General features: G+C 39.0%; 2 protein-coding genes across 8 annotated transcripts in view; both read left to right on the forward strand.

Moving 5' to 3' along the window:
• The first annotated feature begins 40 nt into the window (after positions 1-40).
• On the forward strand, positions 41-4173 carry LOC143848120 (putative receptor-like protein kinase At3g47110). 4 transcript variants are annotated; one of them, XR_013235320.1, is made up of 4 exons: positions 41-2616; positions 2689-2961; positions 3459-3936; positions 4043-4173. XR_013235320.1 is itself a non-coding variant. In XM_077356947.1 (3 exons), exons 1-2 carry the CDS (start codon positions 129-131, stop codon positions 3884-3886), a joined length of 3261 nt encoding a protein of 1086 aa, XP_077213062.1. In that variant the 5' UTR covers positions 48-128; the 3' UTR covers positions 3887-3932; positions 4043-4141. The 4 variants fall into 4 exon arrangements, 1 of the variants encoding a protein (XP_077213062.1); XR_013235318.1 differs by having other exon boundaries at positions 48-2961; XR_013235319.1 differs by having other exon boundaries at positions 48-2961; positions 4055-4172.
• A 6665-nt stretch (positions 4174-10838) lies between these two features.
• LOC143849197 (rho GTPase-activating protein 6-like) overlaps positions 10839-21600 on the forward strand; it is a 52308-nt gene continuing 41546 nt past the window's right edge. For all 4 annotated transcript variants that reach the window (XM_077358260.1, XM_077358261.1, XM_077358262.1 and 1 more), the window contains exons 1-8: positions 10839-10996; positions 11179-11266; positions 11394-11501; positions 15803-15839; positions 19633-19709; positions 20544-20614; positions 20754-20832; positions 21217-21361. In XM_077358260.1, the coding sequence (XP_077214375.1) occupies positions 11237-11266; positions 11394-11501; positions 15803-15839; positions 19633-19709; positions 20544-20614; positions 20754-20832; positions 21217-21361 (547 nt within the window). In that variant the 5' untranslated portion in view covers positions 10839-10996; positions 11179-11236. The remainder of the gene's footprint in view (positions 10997-11178; positions 11267-11393; positions 11502-15802; positions 15840-19632; positions 19710-20543; positions 20615-20753; positions 20833-21216; positions 21362-21600) is intronic.

Genomic DNA, 21600 nt, shown 5'->3' on the forward strand with positions numbered 1-21600 from the left:
AGGGGAGGGTCCCACGGAGTGGGTCGGGCACGGTTAGTGCTGCTGGAAAACAAAATCGGGAGGGTAAAAGGCCCAGAACCGGACAATATTTACACAGTGGGGTCGGGGGCGTGACAATAAGCTAATAGATGTGTAAGTGTAGACAGCATGAAAACAACTACATGAGTGTTCTTCTCTTGGTTATAAATTCAAGTCCAGAGTACCAAGGTTCTGTATCTCATCACTTTCGAGTTTTCTCTAATCCTATGGAGTTTTTCTGTGTGAGTTGTCATTGTAGAGAGTTCTGCTCATTTCTTATCCTTTTCACCCTTTTCTTACACGCCCACTTCTTGCTGTTGGAATCGGCCGCCACTCCCACCACCTTATTACTCGCAAATGAGACTGATCGTCTTGCTCTGCTCGCCTTCAAGAATCAAATAGAAGATTCTCTAGCTATCTTGAGATCATGGAATGATTCTCTTCACTTCTGCGATTGGTATGGCATTAAATGCGATCAACAAAATCAGCGGGTTATCTCCTTGAAACTTGTAGGTCTGAACTTAGTTGGACCCATTTCTCCCTCAATAGCAAACCTCACCTACCTCGCGGAATTCGACCTCCAAAACAACACATTCCATGGAGAAATCCCCCAAGAAATAGGTCGATTGTCCCAATTGCAGACTCTCAATCTTAGCAGGAATTTATTTCAAGGTGAGATTCCAACCAACTTGAGCCATTGCACTCAACTCAAGACCATTGACTTAACTCACAATGAGCTTGTTGGAAAAATTCCCACTGAGGTTCTTACCTCTCTTTCAAAGCTTCGTATACTGTATCTTGCATCTAACAATCTCACGGGAAGCATCCCACCTTCTGTTCGGAACCTTTCATCTCTCACTCATCTTTATCTAAACAACAATTATCTGGAGGGAATAATTCCGGACGAGCTAGGCCGAATAGCAGGTTTGGAATATCTTCAAATTGGTAGCAATAAACTGTCTGGTATGATTCCTACCACACTTTACAATCTCTCATCTTTACTACTTTTTGATGTGACGGGGAACCAATTTTTTGGTAGCCTTCCACCCGACTTGGGCTTCACTCTGCCAAGCCTTCAATATCTTTATGTAGGAGAGAACCAATTTAAAGGACCCATACCAGTTTCATTATCCAATGCTTCGGGGCTCATAAAACTCGGATTTTTTAAGAGTAATTTTGGTGGGCCTGTGCCTTTGGATCTGGGAAACATACAAGGTCTCCAATACCTGAATTTAGGCAGAAATAAACTCGGAACCAAGGGTGGTGACGACTTGGGTTTTCTTACATCTTTGACAAATTGTAGCAATCTGTATTTTTTAGATGCAGTTCTAAATAATCTCAATGGTGCATTGCCCAGCTCCATAGCTAACCTCTCAATCAATCTATCACACCTAGCTTTAGGCGGAAATCAGATATTTGGAAGTATTCCTGTGGGAATTGAGAATCTTGTGAACTTAACTAGACTGGGTATGGATTACAACTTTCTCACAGGTGCCATCCCAATTGGTATTGGGAAGCTTACCAAGTTGGAGGGTTTGTCCTTGTCAAGAAATAGACTTTCTGGTCAAATTCCATCTTCCTTTGACAACCTTACTCGTCTGAATGTACTCTACTTGTATCGAAATTATTTACAGGGAACTATACCTTCCACCCTTGAGAAATGTCAGTATCTTCAAGTAATAGAACTTTCTGAAAACAACTTCACTGGCACGATACCAGTACAAATTCTCAGCCTTCCTTCTTTATCGAATTCCCTCAACTTGTCCCGAAATTCTTTCACTGGATCCTTACCTTCAGATTTTGACCTGAAATTTCTTACGAGATTGGATATTTCCGACAACAAATTGTTAGGTGAGATTCCACTAGCGCTAGGAAATTGTCTTAGTCTGGAATACCTTTATATGGGTGGGAACTTCTTCCAAGGAACCATTCCTCAATCGTTGAAAAATTTGGAAGGTATCAAAGAGCTAGATCTTTCGCACAATAACTTGTCTGGGCCGATCCCAAAATATTTGGAGAACTTTACTAATCTAAACTATTTGAATCTATCTTTCAATGATCTTGGGGGTGAAGTACCAAAAGAAGGAATATTTAAAAATAAATCTAAAATTTCAGTCCTTGGAAACAGCAAACTCTGTGGAGGCATCCAAAACTTGATGTTAACCGCATGCCCCAACCAAGATACTAAGAAACAGAGAAACTCTCTTGCCCTTAGAGTTATACTCCCGGTAACTGGTGCACTTGTATTCTTAATTTTGATATCATGTTTCTTAGTGGTTCTATATTGGAAAAGAAAGTCAGGAAAGAAACACATTCCTACTTCTTTCAATGCAGATCGTCATTTAAAAATTTCTTATGCTGAGCTCCTCAATGCAACTAATGGTTTCTCTTCGACCAATTTGATCGGCTCGGGAAGCTTTGGTTCTGTATATAAGGGAATTATAGACCACAATAAAACAATTGTTGCAGTAAAAGTACTCAACCTTCAACAACGAGGAGCCTCTAAGAGTTTTTTGGCGGAATGCGAAGCCATGAGAAATATCAGACATCGGAATCTCGTTAAGATTATAACTTCATGCTCAAGCATTGACTTTAAAGGTAATGATTTTAAAGCTCTAGTTTCGGAGTTCATGCCTAATGGGAGTCTTGAAATGTGGCTGCATCCAAAAGGAGGGGAACGTCAATCGAAGGATTTGACACTCATTCAAAGGTTAGACATAGCCATTGATGTAGCCTCGGCATTGGATTATCTTCACCACCATTGTCAACCACCAATAGTTCATCGTGATCTAAAGCCAAACAATGTTCTACTTGACGATGACATGAATGCCCGCGTGGCTGATTTTGGGTTAGCAGTGTTCCTTAATGAAGCATCCTCTAATTTATCCGGAAATCAAAATAGCTCAATCGAGATAAAGGGGTCTATCGGGTATCTTGCTCCAGGTACCATTCTATTCTTTTATCATTTAAATATATCTTGTAGGGTTGTAATTAGATACAAATTGCATGTAAATCATGACATTTATTAGCACAAATCTGCAGACATCTATAAACAAATTCCCTACGTCGCTTAAACGATTCATGAATATGTTTTAAAAAGAACCGATTTTGTTTCAAATATTTCTAAATAAATTTAATTGCCTTTTTCCTTGGATGGGAAATCAGTTCTTTATTTTTTTTACTATATAGAGAAATGGAACTCTTTTGATACAGTCTCAAAATTATATACTTATAATTTTCAGTACATACAGTACCTTACATTCAAACAAATAGTTCTAATAGTTTTGTTTCAAAGTAATGCTTCAAAATTGGCCTTAATGTCTTAGATGCAAATATGATTATTGTTTGTCCATCATAGTAGAATATATTCCCTCTCTTTATATAACAATGGTTCCTTATTTCACTTATTTATGTCAAAATTGTGAGTTTATAAATGGCAGAGTATGGAATGGGTGGCAAGGCTGGTATTCATGGAGACGTGTACAGTTATGGAATACTTCTATTGGAGATGTTCATAGGAAAGAGACCAACTGATGACATGTTTCATAACAATCTAAGCCTTCACCAATTTGCTAAGATCGCAATACCTGAACGGGTGATGGAGATTATAGACCCACAACTGCTCTTAGGAGAAATTGGCGATGAAAGAAATAACTGCTACATAAGTAGAGAGTGCTTGGTTTCTTTGGTTAGAATTGGTGTGTCATGTTCTATAGAATCACCAGCAGAAAGAATGGATATGAGAGATGTTGTGATTGCACTGAATGAGATCAAAGACTTATATCTTGGGGTTGGGATCTACGAAGATAGACAAACCAGAGAACAATTCTTACTTGAAGATTCTTCTTACCTCAGGAATTACTGTTGAGATCCCATGGCAAGGAAGAAATGGACTGAAATAGAGATTATTTTTGGTAGGTAAGTGGGTTTTGCTTAAAATGGTGCAAGGTATTAATAAGATTCTTGATATGTAGCTTCTCATCTTTTCTATTTAAATACTATTTTTTTTTTGTTGCTGGATAAGCAAATTTTATAGGAAAGAAGATGCTCTACAAAATTGGGAGGCGAAGCTCAAAAAGAAAACAGACACAAAATGCTATCACATTTCTAAAATGTTAGGATCAAACCTCTAATATTCAGTCCCTCTATAGATCTAAGGGTTAGGATCAACATAAGGAAATGATTTTTGGGGCACAATCTATTTAGGTTGTGGCCCATCTAATGGACGGTTTGGATCATCGTTCTTTTTAATAAAGCGAGGAGTGCGATCATCAAAATATCTTAGTGCTGATATCATTTCCCTTATTTTATTATTATTGTTTTTTTTGCAAAGTTTTTACTTTAGCCAGTTGCAGATTTTGTATTTCATTTTTTTTTTTTTTTTTTGTTGTGGTTGGAGAATCTTTGGCATTAGTGTAATGGCATTCGGCTAGCCATGCTGTAGTGTCCCAATGAGAATTTAAAGATCATGTGCATATGCCATTTTATAACTAAGGGAAATTCTATGCTATTTTTATAAGTTTGAAGAAATTAATGGTGATACATGTATTGGGGGAGTAGGAATTCCATGGGCATGTATTTGTGCAATTGGGTGACCATCTTTATGGAGCAAAGTGATTTCTTATAAATGGTTCCAATTTGGACCCATCCATACGGGTGGAGTTGCTGACTCATGCTCCGGGTTGGCCTATTCGGTCATCGAACATGAAAGCTTGTTAATTGAAATATTGTTCATCAAGTGGGCCTACCTTAGACACGCCTAAAACTACATCCAATGCATAACATCCAAGAATTGTACTGCAAATGAACATGAAAATAATGAGCTACAATTCACATTCAGTCGGTACAATTACAAGGTTAAGATTGTACTCGTATAGTGTTTGGGCTATGACATCTAAAGAGGAGCCCTTCTAATTGTTGTTGATTTTTTCTTATTGAAAAAACCAAGTTGTAATTCAAAATTACAAATGGTGGGACATTTTGTTATTTTTTAGTTTGTCTTTTGTGACCTACTTTATAGTTTGTCCTTTGTGGCTCTCTTTGCCTTTTGAGCCTTTTTAATTCAAATTTTGAGTTTCCGTCCAACTCTTCTAAAGCAAGGTGAATACCTTTAGTCTTAGATGTGAGAATGGAGGAGAAACTTATGGGCATATATGTATAGATCCACTTTTGTATGTCTTGTGAATGAGAAGAGAAAAAGGGAGACCCTCGCGCTTGAGCCGTCGGGTGGCCCGGTGGGCTAGACCATACCACACGCGCGCGCCGCCTGCTGTGGGCCCAAGGCCTTTTCTTCTTCTATTATTTATTGGGAGCTGATACCCCCCCCCCCCCCCGCGGGGCATATGTATAGATCCACTTTTGTATGTCTTGTGAATGAGAAGAGGAAAAGGGAGACCCTCGCACTTGAGCGGTCGGGTGGCCCGGTGGGCTAGACCATACCACACATGCGCGCCGCTTGGCGTGGGCCTAGAGCCTTTTCTTCTTCTATTATTTATTGGGCGCTGATATGCCCGCCCCCCCCCCCCCCCCCCAAGGCTATTTTCCCCCCCTTGACGGCTGGCTAACGTATTCTCTCTCTCTCCACACACACACAAGAGGAACAGTTGGTGGGCCCAACAGAAACCGTTGGTGGAAAATGGTGGGCCCATCTTTGAACAACGTAGGCCCCGCCCATACCACACCATAGGATAATCCAAGCCGTCCATTTGATGGGCCATAAACGTAAATAGGTTGCGTCCCAAAATATTTTTCCATAGGCGGATCATTGCCCTCCGATCTAAATAGAAACTACATCTTATGCAACCTCTATAGATTGTAGGGTTGTGATCATCCTACTGAAATGATTTTTGGGGCACAACCTATTTACATTGTGGCCCATCAAATGGACGGCTCGAATCATCCTATGGTCTGGACGGTACACTTCATTTTCAAAAATATGGGTGGGGCCTAAATTGGTACGAACCACACCATAGGATGATCCAAACCATGGACGGCTTGGATCATCTTATGTTGTGGATGGTACGCTTCAATTTGAAAAACATCGGTGGGGCCTGCGATTGGGCCTTAATGTTAGTGTACGACCAACTCCATAGGATTATCCAAACCATGGACGGCTTGGATCATCCTATGTTGTGGACGGGCCTTAATGTTACTGTACGACCACAGGATGATCCAAACCATTCATTTGATGGGCCAACCCTTTTGGGGGCACAACCCATTTACGTTAGGGCCCATCAAATGGACGGCTCGGATCATCCTATGGTCTGGACGGTACACTTCATTTTCAAAAATATGGGTGGGGCCTAAATTGGGCCTTAATGTTACTGTACGAACCACACCATAGGAGGATCCAAACCATGGATGGCTTGGATCATCCTATGTTGTGGACGGTACGCTTCAATTTGAAAAAAAATCGGTGGGGCCTACGATTGGGCCTTAATGTTACTGTACGACCAACTCCATAGGATTATCCAAACCATGGACGGCTTGGATCGTCCTATGTTGTGGACGGGCTTTAATGTTACTTTACGACCAACTCCATAGAATGATCCAAACCATTCATTTGATGGGCCACAATGTAAATAGGTTGTGCCCCAAAAATCATTTCCATAGGATGATCACAACCCTACAATCTATAGAGGTTGCATAAGATGCAGTTTCTATTTAGATCGGAGGGCTAGGATCAGCCTATGAAAATGATATTTTGGGACGCAACCTATTTACGTTTATGGCCCATCAAATGGACGGTTTGGATTATCCTACAGTGGTATGGGCGGGGCCTACGTTGTTTAAAGATGGGCCCACCATTCCACCAACGGTTTCTGTTGGGCCCACCAATTGTTCCTGTTGTGTGTGTGGAGAGAGAGAGAGAGAGAGAGACCGGTCAAATGGTGGGAAAGTGACATCCTAACGTTTAACGTTAGCCAGCCGTCAAGGGGGGGGGAGCGCCCTATTTATTTCTCTCTTTTTCTTTTAACGGTTCAAGAGTTTATTTATTTTGTTTTAACTCTTTTTACCGTTTGAGATTCTTTAATCGTGGTTTAGTGACCGTTTGGGAAACGTCTCTCATGCACTAAAAGAGTGCGACGTTTCACCATAACGTGTCGATTGCTTTTCTATAAAATCTGTTTTAGAGAAAACAGAAAGATATCCTTAACAGATTCTTTTTCTACTTTCTTTTTACTTTGGTCTTCTCTCTGGTTTTCTGATCTTTTTCCCCCAAGCTTTCTGATCAAGGCTTTTAGCACATATAAGCGAGTTCTTAGGCATCCAGGCTGCGTGAGTTCACACCTCTGGAGCAAGAGTTGTTGTATCCTGGAGGCATATGCCGAGACGTCCATCTGCACCATTGATTCGTCATAGTGGGGGCAAGATTTGCCTTAAGGACATCGAAGATCCTTCGTGCCTCAACTCGATAAGTGGTCTAACTATTTCTCTGTTTGATTACTATTTATTCTTGCAGAATAGTTACTGTTGATTTCTGCCTTCTCAAGTTAAGGGGTTAATTCATTATAAGGTATTTTCGAATCCTAAATTACAGATTTGCACTTCATTTTTCTAACACTAATTACCTGATGCCTTAAGAGATTTTTGGCCCATGAACCATCGCTCTTATTACGTGCCCAAGTGGTTGTATGACATATAGATAAAGAAAAAATATTTTAAAAAAAGGGGAAGGGAAGCCGGGAAGGGTTGATTCGAGGCAATTAGAGCACCTAGAAGTTCAATTCAAGAGAAACCATAGCTCTCCTAAAACAAAGTTTTTTTGGTTGTTGTGCCAAATTCTCTACATTTCCATTGTAATACAACTTTTTAAATGCAAGAACAAAGGCAGTTTACACATCACAAATTCATTTGCCCACTTACAAAACACATCATCAACAAGTAATACTTATTATCCTAAAACACATAAGCCATAAACACATAATGATTACATTACAACCACCCATAAACACCATAATAATATGCACACATCTCTCTCTCTCCACATGCTAGGCTCACAGAGTAATTTGTCTGTCCTTTCATGAAGTCTATTTACTCACAGGAACACATTTCTTATATCTTTTAATTAAGGCATTCTCTAAATGGTACAGATAACAAATGCACACAACAACCTCAACACTTGATGGTGATTCCTTGTTTTAGTCTCTGTGCACAACTAACAAGACAATGACAATACAAACTACCAAAGGAGCCATGATTCATGTACACAAAATCTCTGGCTCCTTCAACGCATTCCTACCCCGAATTAAAGCTCAAGTCCTTGTTTTCTTTCTCTTGGGGCCTACTCCAAAACCCCATTTTAATAAACTCTCTCTTTGGAGTCAAACCATCCGTTCTCTCAATAGCTCCTACCTAACTCTTATATAATACAGCAAAAGTGCAAAATCTCATGATTTCTATGAACAATCAACAAACCAACCTTTACCCAAGTCCCATTCGTCCTCTTTCTCTCACCCTCTGTCTAGTCGGTAGAGCATACACAAACCCAAGTTCCTTGTTTACATGTATGCACCCGTGTATGGCCACATGCGTGTATGGCCACATGCAAATCACATGATCCCAACTACATGATTTATTGGCTAAAAGACACACACAGTAATATAATATATGAAGACATGTCCTCCATTAGCATAGAGAATTGGGTATTGTACAAGTGAAAAAGGGTCTGAAAAGGAACGGGGATGTCATTTAATATTCCAAGGAGAGCGCTTTCATTTAGGCGCAAGACACGGTTCATCCATGATGCCCAACCACGCATTTTCCAAATGTTTTCAACACGCTTGCGGAGAACAGAATATCTTTCGGACCCACAAAATAGGATCTCTTACAAGTAGAAAATTCACCCTCCTTTTTCTCCGCTAGAGGCAAAATTCCTTGTTTGCTCTGTTGTTCTTTGCTCTTAAATTACCAAAAGATTTATTCTTCAAACGAAGTTGGTATTGACAAGTTAGACATCTTCCACGCATATGGAAAATGTTAAAAATAAAGTGTTTTGACTAACGTGCTGTTTGGATTGCAGCAATTGCTTGAAAAAGATTTTTTTTTTTTCTAGATCATGGAAAAGAAAAACATTTCCTATGACCAAATATTCCATGAGAAATATTTTTCCAGCAATCTAAATAGGGAGCCAAGCCGTCCCATGGATCCAAAGGATCCGAACATAATTAAGAGGCAGAATTTGGGCACAACAGTTGGATCCGAGCCGTGTCCATTGGATCCTAATCCTAAGGTCTGAAATCAATTCAGATGGTGACCCAGACATGGCATTTTTCCTTTTTCTAGAGTTTCTTGTAAAACTAAGATTGCATGATAAAAGCCAAAACATGTGATATGCAAGTCCATTAAAAGTCTTTGCTTCCCTAGCCCGAATCCTTATGTACAATGCAAGTAGGACCTAGGACACTGGATGGATGGCTCGATTCGAAATAGACTGTGACCGAGGCCCTGAAACTAGGATATGAAAACACTCCGAAAGGATCTGCCGGAGAAGGGGTCCAAATGGATCGTGACCATGGTTTTAAATTTTGGTTTCGGATTACATTTGGGTCATGGCCGAAATTGAAAATTCAGCTGAAATCCGGTAATAATAAAAAAATATTATTTAATTGTTTACCAAATTTAGGTTGAAATTTTGGAATATTTGTGTATTTTCTTAAAAAAAAATCAATTTCTCAAAATTTTGGCTGAAAGGTACGAAATTTCTCAATTTTGGTAAAACCCGATATTTCGGATTTTGTCAAATTTCGGTTTTGGTGTCTTGGCCAAATTTTAAAACTACGATCCCGTCCGAAGTTTCGGCTGAGATTTGGTAAAACCCGATATTTCGGATTTCACCAAATTTCGGTCTGGGTGTCATGGGAAATTTCGGATTTCAGCCGAATTTTAAAACCATGATCTTGACATAGGTGTACCCTTCTGGATCTGATTTAAAATGTATAGGTTGACCCCCAGCTTTTACGGGACATAGATGCACCCTTGTGGGGCCCAAAAAGTGCCTGCTAGCAGTATCAACCCACATGTTGTCTTCCTATATATATTTCTTGCAGACCTGACATCTGTAGTGTTCCTCATTTTTTGTACCTATATGACAAGCGTGTCATGTCTAATTTCATTGGTGTCCATACCACAATGAGAGCTTTACCAAGGACTTGATTTTTTATTTTTGCTCACGGGCCTCACTGTACATGGGACTTGTGTGGTGATCAGGGTTGTGAATTGTGATCTTGGGGTCCCGAGTAATGAGAGTGGTAAAAAATCTTGAGGAAGAATACTATTTTTTTCTTAAATTGAGGGATATGATGCTTATTCTTGCCACTAATCTAATCATTAAATTTACTAAGAACATGAGGCATATGATAATGAAAAAGAGCATTGATCAAGTGTGATTGAGCTTTCTTTTCAGTTTTTTTTTGAATAATGGAAATGATATTCCCACCCCCTTTCCAAGATCTCCACCACCTTTTGTTTTCTTTGTTTGGAAGCAAAACAAAAGACAAATAAATGCAGTGTTCTTCAAGAAAAGACAAATAAATGGGGTGTGGAAATAACGAACGGGGTTGGAATTATTATTTCCATATTAATTATAGTTAAATTATAAAAAAAACAGATTTTGGCATTTCCCCACATTAAGCAGTTCGAAGTTTCAAAATTAGGGGAGGGGCATTTTTGGAAATAAAATAAGCGATAAAAATTCCTTGCCAATTTGGTAAAAATAATTAGGGCACTAATAAATTCGCACCCCTTTAAAGATAAATTCGCACCCCTGTCTTTCTTGGTAACCGTACGGGCAAAATTAACGTTTTGCGTGGAGGGCCCCATTTAAAATTAGTTGCTTGAAGGTCGGGTTTCAGTTGGAAAAAAAAAAAACAGGGTGTTTGTGTCCAAATGAGAGAGGGTCCCTTTTTTGGCAACTTTCACCTCATTTCTCCATTTCTTTTTCTAAATCTGCATTTTTGGAAATCCTATTCCTTCCAAGGTCACGTTTCAGATCGATTTTATTGTATTCTTGTTTACATTTTTTTTTTTTTTTGAATTTTATCAACCCTAATTTTCTTCTCTATTGCGAGATTGCATTCCTTCTAACACGTCTGATCAGAATGACTTTTTTTTTTTTTTTTTTTTCTGTCCTAATTTTGGTGTTCTTCGATCTTAATACAGAATGTTAGGGTTTTATGTTTCGGGTTGCTAATCTTAGGGTTATGATTCGGAATTGAAGATGGTCAGTCGCAATGCGGAGGCTTCTCAGGTAAGATTTGTAAATTTTATTAGTGGCTGATTTTCTACCGTTATGGAATTGCATTTTGATTTTTTTTTCTTTGGCGATTTAAGGATTTTCCTGATTTGTGGTTACAAATGTTTTTGATTGTGATCAGGGAGAAGGAGATATGGCTTCTACAAGTTCTTCCCCTGCGACGACTGCCTCAGCTCCTACCAATGGCCCTGCGCAGTTTGATCAGCAGCGTTTTCGTGCCGGAAACAATGTAATTGGTCTTTGAGCCTTTTTCATCTGTCATGGAACCTGATTATTCATTGGATTTCCGCATTTTGTTGTTACTCACATTGTCTTGGTATTAGAACGTTTAGGAAATTAGAATCGTGGCTATTGATCTTATGCGGTTTATCTTGACATTTATGAGTTTATGGATACATGCTTGCATATATAAATGACAATGTGGAAGATGGGGTAGAGATATTGTGGAGCTATGAGGTGACATTGTCTAATGTTTATTATGAAAAAGAAATGCGTTTGAAAAATTAGAAAGAAAACTGATACAACAAGCTCTTATAAAAGAGGGATTCTTATATAGAAACCTGCTTCTCATTACATCATGTGATGGCTATGACGATGAATAGTTATGGTGTGAAGTTGTTTATATCACCTTGATATTGAAATGGGTTGCTCGGGTGTGTTTCATTATTCATGAATACTTTTTTTTTGGTCTACGAGAGTGGGTGTGTATCTCCTCATTGAAATACCTCAAAGATGGTTGTAATTTACTCGAACCATAATTTCTCTTACACCTCATTGGTGGAATCAATGTCTTGGTCTCCACGCAAATGGGGCTCTTCTTCCTTTCTTGGTTTGATTAGGATACAAAGAGGGAGGAGATTTGCATGGTTTTGGAAAAACCGTGGGGTATGTCTATGATATCCTGGTTGGATTAAGAGACAAAGAGAGTGGGAGACTTAGATTTGATAGCCTAAGTTATATAACGTAGGCTACACACCTTATAGAACTAGAGGAGAAAGAAGAGCGTTTCATATGCAAGAAGAGGGGACAATTTGCACTTCTCTTGGGGTGTGAGATGAAACGATTTGCGATCACCGGGTTGAGCGGAGAGGATTGGGTTTGGGATTGGGTTTAGTCCCGATGTAATCTTCCTATATTCTTTCATAGCGGAAGATCGTGGATTTGTGGTTACTCTACATGGATGTAGGCAAACTTTCCGAACAACATAAAGTACTCGCGTTATTTTTGTTCTTGTAGTGTATTATCTCCATCGTCCATGGGCCATGTAGATCGTGGTAGGTTCATAAGATGTATACAGCAAAGTGGTATCAAAGCAATGCTAAACCAATCTAATCAGAGTGGAACAACAGAGTTAGAAAGCTTGTTCAAGAGATTCTCGTTGGAGGTAAAGTTTCACAATGAGATATCTATTATATAAACTTTTCTTTGTGTTTTTGTGGTGCAAACCCAAGGGTTCACGGGTTACCCTAGATAACTTTAGGAGCTTGATGTGTTAATCTTCACGTAAAATAGCACAAACCGGTCCCAATTTCAGATTATGCTTTCAAGAAGTTAACTAAGTCGTGTTAGGAAGTTTAATTTAACCATTGAGATAATTTAACAGTAAGCTTAAAATCTATTCAAAGATGCATTGCACTAATAGATCCCACCAAAACATACCAAGATGTATAAAAATATGACAACACAAGTGTAGGATCTTATTGCAGTATAAAAATAGAGAAAATGACAGATCTAGGGCCCAAGCTAACCACCTATATAGTGCGGACAATCTCAAGATTAAAGTGGGTGCAAAGGTGTATGACAAAAGGGTAACAGTGAAACAAAATTAAGTCTTATAGGGCTGAAAATAACAAATGGTCATATCTCACCGGAAGATAAGCGAATCAGTGTCAACCTCGTGTGGAGGGGGCCAAGAGAAGTGGTAGAGCCTCCAGGAAGCCAATCAACTGAGGGAGACAACAGCCATCGCCGATGAATAGTGCCAAGGAGGGGAGGATGGTACGAAGAGCTCGTGCCTAGCCCTGAATGGCAAAATAGTCACCTGGAGTAATAGGCAGCCGCAAAGGTAGACGTGGAGAGTGAACGAGGTTATATAAGGTTTTAATTGGAAGGGTTACCGACCAAGGAAAGAAAGGAAGAAGATAATGACATATGTGGACTATTGGATGAACTACAAGTGTGAGGAAAGTGATTCAACAGCGGAGGGTGAAGGAAGAAAGATCTAAGCGAGCAAGGGGAGGGAGAAAAGGGGCTGTCGGCTGTGATCGATTATAGCTACTGTAACAGTCCTTTGGACTGCGAACGTCGCAGGAAATAATAAAAGAAGGCAGGGAAGGGAGAATAGAAGAAAAGGGAACTAGAAGGGGTGTAAGAAGGTAGAAGAGAAGGAGAAAATAGGGATCTGAGGGGACTGGACGGTCGTAGACTGCAATCCAGTTCCACGACAGTAACAAGAAGCAGTCGTGGAAGTAGGGGTGGGGGGGAGAAGGAAAAGTAGGAGAAAAGGAAGGGGAGAAGAAGAGGAGGAGGACAGGAAAGAAAGAAGAAAGAGGAGAGGGGGGAAGAAAGTAGAGGAAGAAGAGAAGGAAAGGAAGTGGGAGGAACTCAGGGGCGGAGCCAGGAATCTACTTTTGGTGTTGGGGGGCGGGGGGCAGAAAATGGTTGTTATTGCATGTTGGGGCCCACCATTTTGCACTTCAAGTTTTGATAGGTGGGGCCCACCATCTCCCGTTAACCAATGCAAATGGTGGAGCCCACATTTTACACCTCATATTTCAATGTAGGGGCCCACTAATTACACCTTATGGTCTAATGGGTGACCACTATACATATCATGTTCTACACCGCGTAAATGATACTAAGCCTCCAATTTAATGGGGAATCCCGTTATAGATCGGAGGGAGGGAGGGAGATTTCCCTCTTGCGGCCAAGGAGTGGAGAAATATCCACTTTGCGGCAAAGCCTTCGGTGGCGAGGGGGTTCTCTCTTGCGGCCAAGGAGTGGAGAAATATCCACTTTGCGGCAAAGCCTTGGGTGGGGACGGGGTTCATGCAAATCCAACTTAGGGTTTCCTCCCTCTCAACCTCCTTTTTAGGTGTGTTTTAAAGACTAAGGTGGGCCCCTTCTAATGGCCAATAAGATAAAAGTAGCTCACTTAAGCGTTAAGTGGGTGAGTCCACTCTATGGACCAATAGGATATAAGACAACTTAAGTCATTGGTGAACGATTTAAATGCCCTGACTTAATGGCCAAAGGAATAAGCACACTCAAGGCTATTATGGTTAACGTATGAGATGACGCGGTGCGCAGGGGCGGAGGCACATATAGTGTGGGTGTGGGGAGGCATATAGCGTGGGTGTGGGGGTGCCCCTCCTCGACCCAAATGACTTGCAAAATCCCTTTATAGGATGTGTAAGTGTAAATTTCTGGCTCCGCCCTTGGTGGTGTGGGCCTTAGGTGATGTGTACAACCCCCATATCTAGGCTCCAAACATAGCAACAACTAAATTAGAAAGTGTGCATAAAAAGGAAAACTAGCCCAGATAACCAAAATGGAAACTATGCAAAATAGAAACTCTTTAAAAAAAAATCGGGTTATCAAAGATAGATAACATCATTTCGCAAGGTTCTTACATTGATCTAGGATAATTCAAATTATCTTTTTGTGGAATGAGAGTTTTTTATTTGCCTTTTATAAGTTTTTTACTTATGTCTGGCGCGAACAACTTTACAAAGGTTGATCTGATATGGTGGCAAAGGGCTCAACCTCGAAATTTGAGATTGAGAATTTTAGTGAAAAATGAATCTTTACACCAGCAAACGAGAGTGAAGAATATTTGGAAATAGATGCAAATGATAAAAATTTAAAGATAAAACTTCAGGAAATGCTAGAATAAGCACATACACACTTAGAAACTATCACATACACAAGACAACTATCCATAAAGGTTTAAAAACATTGAATACTTAGGGACATACACTGTCACACATGTCCAGTAGTTTAGTACATACCAAACGTCATATGTAATTCATATAAATATGTATGCATAATACATGCACCACATTTCACATGCAATTCATATGAATATAATTATGTAATACATATTGATATGGTTTACCACCATTACACTTATGATTTTAGTTTATGCATTTCGGTCGTTTCGGTTTCGGTTTCGGTTTCGGTAGGTATGGAAGGGAAAATATTTCAGTCGTTCGTGTTGATTTTGGTGGAAATATAAAACCATGTACATATATGCATACATGCATATGTATGCAGCTTACACACATGTGTGTGTGTGTGTATGTGTATGTATGTAGCAATATATGTACATATGTATACGTATATATAGAGAAAATAAAATGTATATTGGGATAATTAATGAATATGCATTATACTTTCCTGTATATATATTTTTTTAATGCATATTGGGATAAAATTCAAAAAATAATAATTTATTTCTAGCTTACCTCTGACTACTGATTTGATAGGCTACTCAAAACCTTGTATTCTGAGATTTGTATAACACTGCAGGTTTTCAAGAGTGGGCCACTATTCATATCATCCAAAGGTGAGTAAACTTCTCCGGATTCTTGTTTATTTTGCCATTTACAATTAATAGTTTGATATGGGTGTAATGCCATTCAAAAGAAAAAGAAAAAAGAAGATAATAGTTCGTTCTCCGTGACCTGCAGATGCCAAGAGTGGTTTTTTCCTTTTCTTATTTCTCTTTAATGCACATCGAAACTGGAATTGTTGCCTGCCATGTTAAAAAGTATGAGTTTTTTTCTTTTGATCTTGGATGAGAACTTCTAGGCAGGTAGTTTTTTTTTTTTTTTCTTTTTCCTTGTTTTGATTAATAATTAGTTTCTTCTTTAACCGAGGGCACTGAAAATTGCTTATGCTACCCATTACAATGAGTAGACAAAGAAGGTGAAATATGCATAGTTGCTCCACAACAAGCATAATACTGATACGATACAAATTTATGAAAAGTAATTGAGAAATCTGATTGCATGCTAGGTGAAAAAAGGATTATTGTTTATTGAAGGAAACAACAGAGGGTTTTTGTTATCCAAACCTGTGCTGCAAATTGGCTCCATGTCTGTAATGTCCCATAATGTAATATTTGAAGGGTTGATTTGGGTTGGTTTACGCCGCATGATCCTTTGCGTCGTTGGTTGTTGAGGGTTGCTATCTCTGTCGTTGGCCTTTGTGTGGTCGTTATCTCCGTTGTGGGTTGCATGCTCGTAGTTCTTATCTTTTTTGAGGCCTAGTGGTGTTGTGTTGGGCTACTTCTGCATTGCCCCATTGATTGGATGTTGGGTGTTGGTTGATCTCTTCTCCTCTTGTTGTTTGTGGTTTCCTGGTTGCCCCTTCCGGTCCTTTTTCGATGGAGCTACGTATGGTCCCGTCCGCTTTTGGTCGTGGTGGTCATAACGACTGCCGTCTTGAGCGCCATGGTTGTTGTGGTTACCGGGATTCAGGGAGAGGTTCTGTTTTGGTGGTTGTTCCACACGTTTCTACACTCACTGTTCTCTTCAGGGACACATGATTGATTACTGTTATGATCTCCATCATGAGTTGCACCTCCCTCAGACAGCAGGGCCGGCTTCTGACACTAGCCGCATCACCACACTGAATCATGGGTTCTCCAGGAATGATCACAATGCTCCTTGTTTTTCTCTGATGCCAAGTAGAAAGTGTATGGTTCGATGGTGATGAAGATTGAGAAGAGAGGAGAAGTAGAAGAAAAGAAGAAAATGATTAAAGAGAATTAGAGTTAAATTACCCTCCAGTAAAATTACCACTATGCCTTTCTCGGTAATATAATACCAAGTCTCACTGCAATACAATGTCTCACCATTTTTTTGCAACTCCATTTTGTTAAGTACACAAGTACATGAACTTTAACATTCAGTATCATTCTTCACCAGGTAACGTTGGAGATTGTGAGATGTATACTCTCCTCCATTGTCCGAGTGAAGAATTTTGATATTAGATTCAAATTGATTTTTAATCATCAAAAACTTTCTCTAGTCTTCATAAGATAGATCCAAATTGCTCATGAATTGTCATCAATGAATGACAAAATGGCAATAACCAAACACAAAAATAATTGGGGATGGTCACCATGCATCATAATGCACAATATGGAATGGAATTATACTTTTATTTCCACCGGAAGAGAACAAAGTTCTTCTCCATACATCAGAATGCACAATATGAAATGGAATTAAACTTGTATTTCTCCACAGGAAGAGAACAAAGTTCTACATTGTTTTGACATTTGACATGTCTCGCTTTGAAAAATTATTACATTATTTGATGCAGATATTAGGATTTATTTCCGCATTATTTAGTTTCTAGTATTTTTATTTCAATGTTATTAGTTTCTAAGATTTTATTTTCTATGTTATTTTTAGGAATTCTTATTTTGGTAGGTTTCTATCTTTTAGGTTGTTTATTTGCCTATATATAGGCCTCTTTATGGCTTATGTTGTGAACTTTGATGATTATTGAATTGAATTGAGATTCTCCCCTCTACAGGTTTCTTCTTCTTCGTCCCCTGTTTTCTTCTTCTTCTCCTCTTCTCCTCTTCTTCTCTTCTCCCCTATTTTCATCTCTTCTTCTCTTCTTATTCTTCTTCCCCTATTCTTCTTTTATTCTTCTCCTTCTATTCTCTTCTTCTTCTAATTCTATCCCCTTTCGTCTATTTCTCTCCTTGGTCCTACATCAATTTGGTATCAGAGCCAAAAGATCCAAGTCTACGAAGATTGGCCTCCAAAGATCGAGCAGCGCATCGCCCCTAAGTTCAGGTTCGTTCATCATCTTCAAAACCCAACAACCCTCTTACCCTAACCCTAACCCTAGAACCCTTTCACCACCTCTAGTACAGTTCCCTCATCTGTTTCCCTCAACCCTATCATCTCAGCCAAAATTCCTCTTGAAATTAGTCCCTGTTCAGCTCCAAACCCTCTCTTCTAAACCATTTTTCATTAACCCTCTTAGTTACGATTTCTGTACCACTTTCCCAGTCATTACGAGCGTTGTCCAGCATTCCAGAGTTCGGAGGATTGTGACTCATGCTACTTGAGTGGGTCGTCTACGTATTTGATCCAGGCGGATTAGAACTCGAGGGCGAGTTCTTTTCAAGCGGGGGAGAATGATGCAAATATTAGGATTTATTTCCGTATGATTTAGTTTCTAGTATTTTTATTTCCATGTTATTAGTTTTTAGGATTTTATTTTCCATGTTATTTTTAGGAATTCTTATTTTAGTAGGTTTTTATCTTTTAGGTTGTTTATTTGCCTATATATAGGCCTCTTTATTGCTTATATTGTGAAGTTTGATGATTATTGAATTGAATTGAGATTCTCCCCTCTACAGTTTTCTTCTTCTTCGTCCCCTGTTATCTTCTTCTTCTCCTCTTCTCATATTCTTCTCTTCTCCCCTAATTTCGTCTCTTCTTATTCTTCTTCTATTCTTCTTCTTCTTCCCCTATTATTCTCCTATTCTTCTCCTTCTATTCTCTTCTTCTTCTAATTCTCTCCCCTTTCGTCTGTTTCTCTCCCCGGTCCTACATCATTATTGGAATTAAAAATACCACGACATAAGATGATTTAGGGAAAGAAATATGACTAGGGCAATAGTGCCATAATATCAACCGGTCTTTATTCATGATAGACTTAACATGGAGAACAACAGACATAGAAAGTCCAACTTGATCTAGAAGGTAAATTCCACCTCTATCACGACCATTAGCAATCATCCTCCTCATTTAAATTCTTGATAGACACAAGAGGAAGGAGAAAAGGAAGCACATTATGCCTGCTAGATTTCAATTTTCTGTCTGATTTTTTTGTGTGTTTTATTATTTGGAAATCAGTGTCCGTCATGTTCCAAGCATTTGCTGTTTCCTTTTTTATCTTGTTTTGTATTCAAGAGTACATTTTTGCAGTTGACCATGCTTTTCTCTTTTGCTTTGATGTCCATTGAGTTTGATAACTTTCTGGGGTTTTTCGCTGTTTCACCAATTAAAAATTTCTTCTTGTACTTTCTTTAGTCTCTATGTACTTTCCGTAGAGCTTATACATTTGTTGCTTCCTGTTAATCAAAGGATTGTGATACCGAACGCTTTTTTATATCAAGTTGATTGGCATTATGTGTTATTTTCTGCCATTAAGGCAGCCGTAGGATTTTGTAATGTTTGTTGCTCACTTACAATAATGAGAATGATTCGCAAATCATCTGAGCCATATAAATGTAGTTGATATTGTCAGATACACCTTTCTTGTTTTTATTTTGAATGGGAATTATCACCTGTTCTGAAAATATTACAATGCAATTTATACGAATGCAGGCATAGGGTGGACATCATGGAAGAAACGCTGGTTTATTCTCACGCGGACATCGTTGGTCTTCTTTAGGAGTGACCCAGTAAGGATCATTTTGTTGATTTTCCTTTGCATCCTCTTATTTTTCCTAATTGTATCATTTTCACATCATTGGTAGTGGATTAAATGCCAGTTTCAGCCTAATCTAATTGCATTTTGCCTGCAATTTGTGTGCAATAGATTTCAGTTTACACACATAGTATCCAAAATTCAATTGGGTTGTTAACTGAAACTCGATTTTTTGTTTTGTATTTCATTGTTATGACATAGTTGAAACAGATACTATAGCATCATCATTTATATATGCTCATTTGTGTGTAAATGGAGATGATATCTGTAGTCCCTTGTTTTGTTAATGTAACTCCGCTCTTTATTTTTCGCTTATCTGACTCTATTGGCTGGCGGCCTTTTTAGAGCTTATTACAATTTCAAAAAAAAAGAGTCAATAGCCAATCAGAAAAGTTTAAAATGAAGATTTGAGTGCATATCTATGTTTATTACTTATATAAGTGAAGGCTTCCATTGGTGCCTCTTCTTCTCCCGTGCCCTTAACTTTCCCTACACGTTTAAGTTACCTTCTGTGGAGGGAAGCCGATTCTCTTCTAGAAAATACATTTTGGAATGAGAGCATTTCCACTATTATCACATGAAATTTTGACTCCCATTTCTCCTCATCCATCTTTAATGTCCTCTGTCAAATTATAACCATTGCCTAGTGCAATGGCGATGCTACTGCTGTCGTGTTTTCTAGTATTCCCTGCATTATCATATCCCTCCTATCATCACCTTCCTGGAGTTATTTCTAAAGCATTCCCTCTATAATTTTCAATTTGCTAAAGTTCTCGTAGGAGTAACTGACTATTGTTCTACTTATCAGAGTGCTCTCCCTCAGAAAGGCAGTGAGGTGAATCTAACCCTTGGTGGGATCGACCTCAACAACTCAGGAAGGTGGGTGTTGCTTCTTTGCTTTGCATGGTGGATTACTTTTGGGTTTTTTTCCCTCACTGATTGTTGTCTTGGATGGATATTTATGCATATTAATTTGTAGTCAGTGCTATTGAAAGTTTTATGACGTGCAATTGTGCAGCGTGGTTGTCAGAGCAGATAAAAAGCTCTTGACAGTTCTCTTTCCTGATGGTCGTGATGGGCGAGCTTTCACTCTGAAGGTCTTGTTCTGTACTGTTCTTGGTTTTTATTGAAATCACAGTATTCCACATGCTTAAATTTCGATCAAGGATTCAAATTTCGGTTTCGGTGGCCGAAACTGAAAAAAAATTAAGTTTCGGCCGAAATTTGGTAAAAAAAATTAAAATTCGTCATTTTCCGAAATTTACGAAAATGGATTTTGTGTAAAAAAAAATTAATTTGGCTGAAATTTCCAAAATACAGAAATTTCGGCCGAAATCTGGTCCGACACAGAATTAATGTACTTTCGGTGTCGACCCACACTGAAACCGACACATTTCAGCAGAAATTTCGGATTTCGGCTGAAATTTAAAGCCATGATTTCGATATGCTCACACTATCTTCATCTTTCTTTTGTATATCAGGCTGAAACATCTGAGGATATGTACGAGTGGAAAGCTGCACTTGAAAGTGCTCTGGCTCAAGCACCTAGTGCTGCCCTCGTGATGGGACAGAACGGAATCTTCCGGAATGATGCGGCTGAAGCAATTGAAGGGTCCTTTGAACAATGTTTGCTCCTCTTAATCATATTCATCTTTCATCTGTATTGACTGAGTGAAAGCCAGATGGGCATATGAGATGATGTGTGAATTGCTTGCATAGTTCTATAGACAAGCTTCTCATGTCTGACCATGTGGCTGGGCAGCTGAATAAAAACTACATGAGAAGCCTATGCTTTCGATCTAGAAAATTCCTTTTGTTCATTAGTCTGTACAGTTTCCAAATTTGCATATGTACTTCCATGCATT

Source organism: Tasmannia lanceolata, unplaced genomic scaffold (genome assembly GCF_043159265.1).
Source record: "Tasmannia lanceolata isolate RefF3 unplaced genomic scaffold, GAP_Taslan_0.1 ptg000016l, whole genome shotgun sequence".
NCBI classification, from domain to species: Eukaryota; Viridiplantae; Streptophyta; class Magnoliopsida; order Canellales; family Winteraceae; genus Tasmannia; species Tasmannia lanceolata.

Coding starts and splice junctions, on each gene's coding strand:
- LOC143848120 (XM_077356947.1), top strand. CDS start 129: ATGTGTAAGTGTAGACAGCATGAAAACAACTACATGAGTGTTCTTCTC. Junction 2,962..3,458: donor TATCGGGTATCTTGCTCCAG/GTACCATTCTAT, acceptor TATAAATGGCAG/AGTATGGAATGGGTGGCAAG.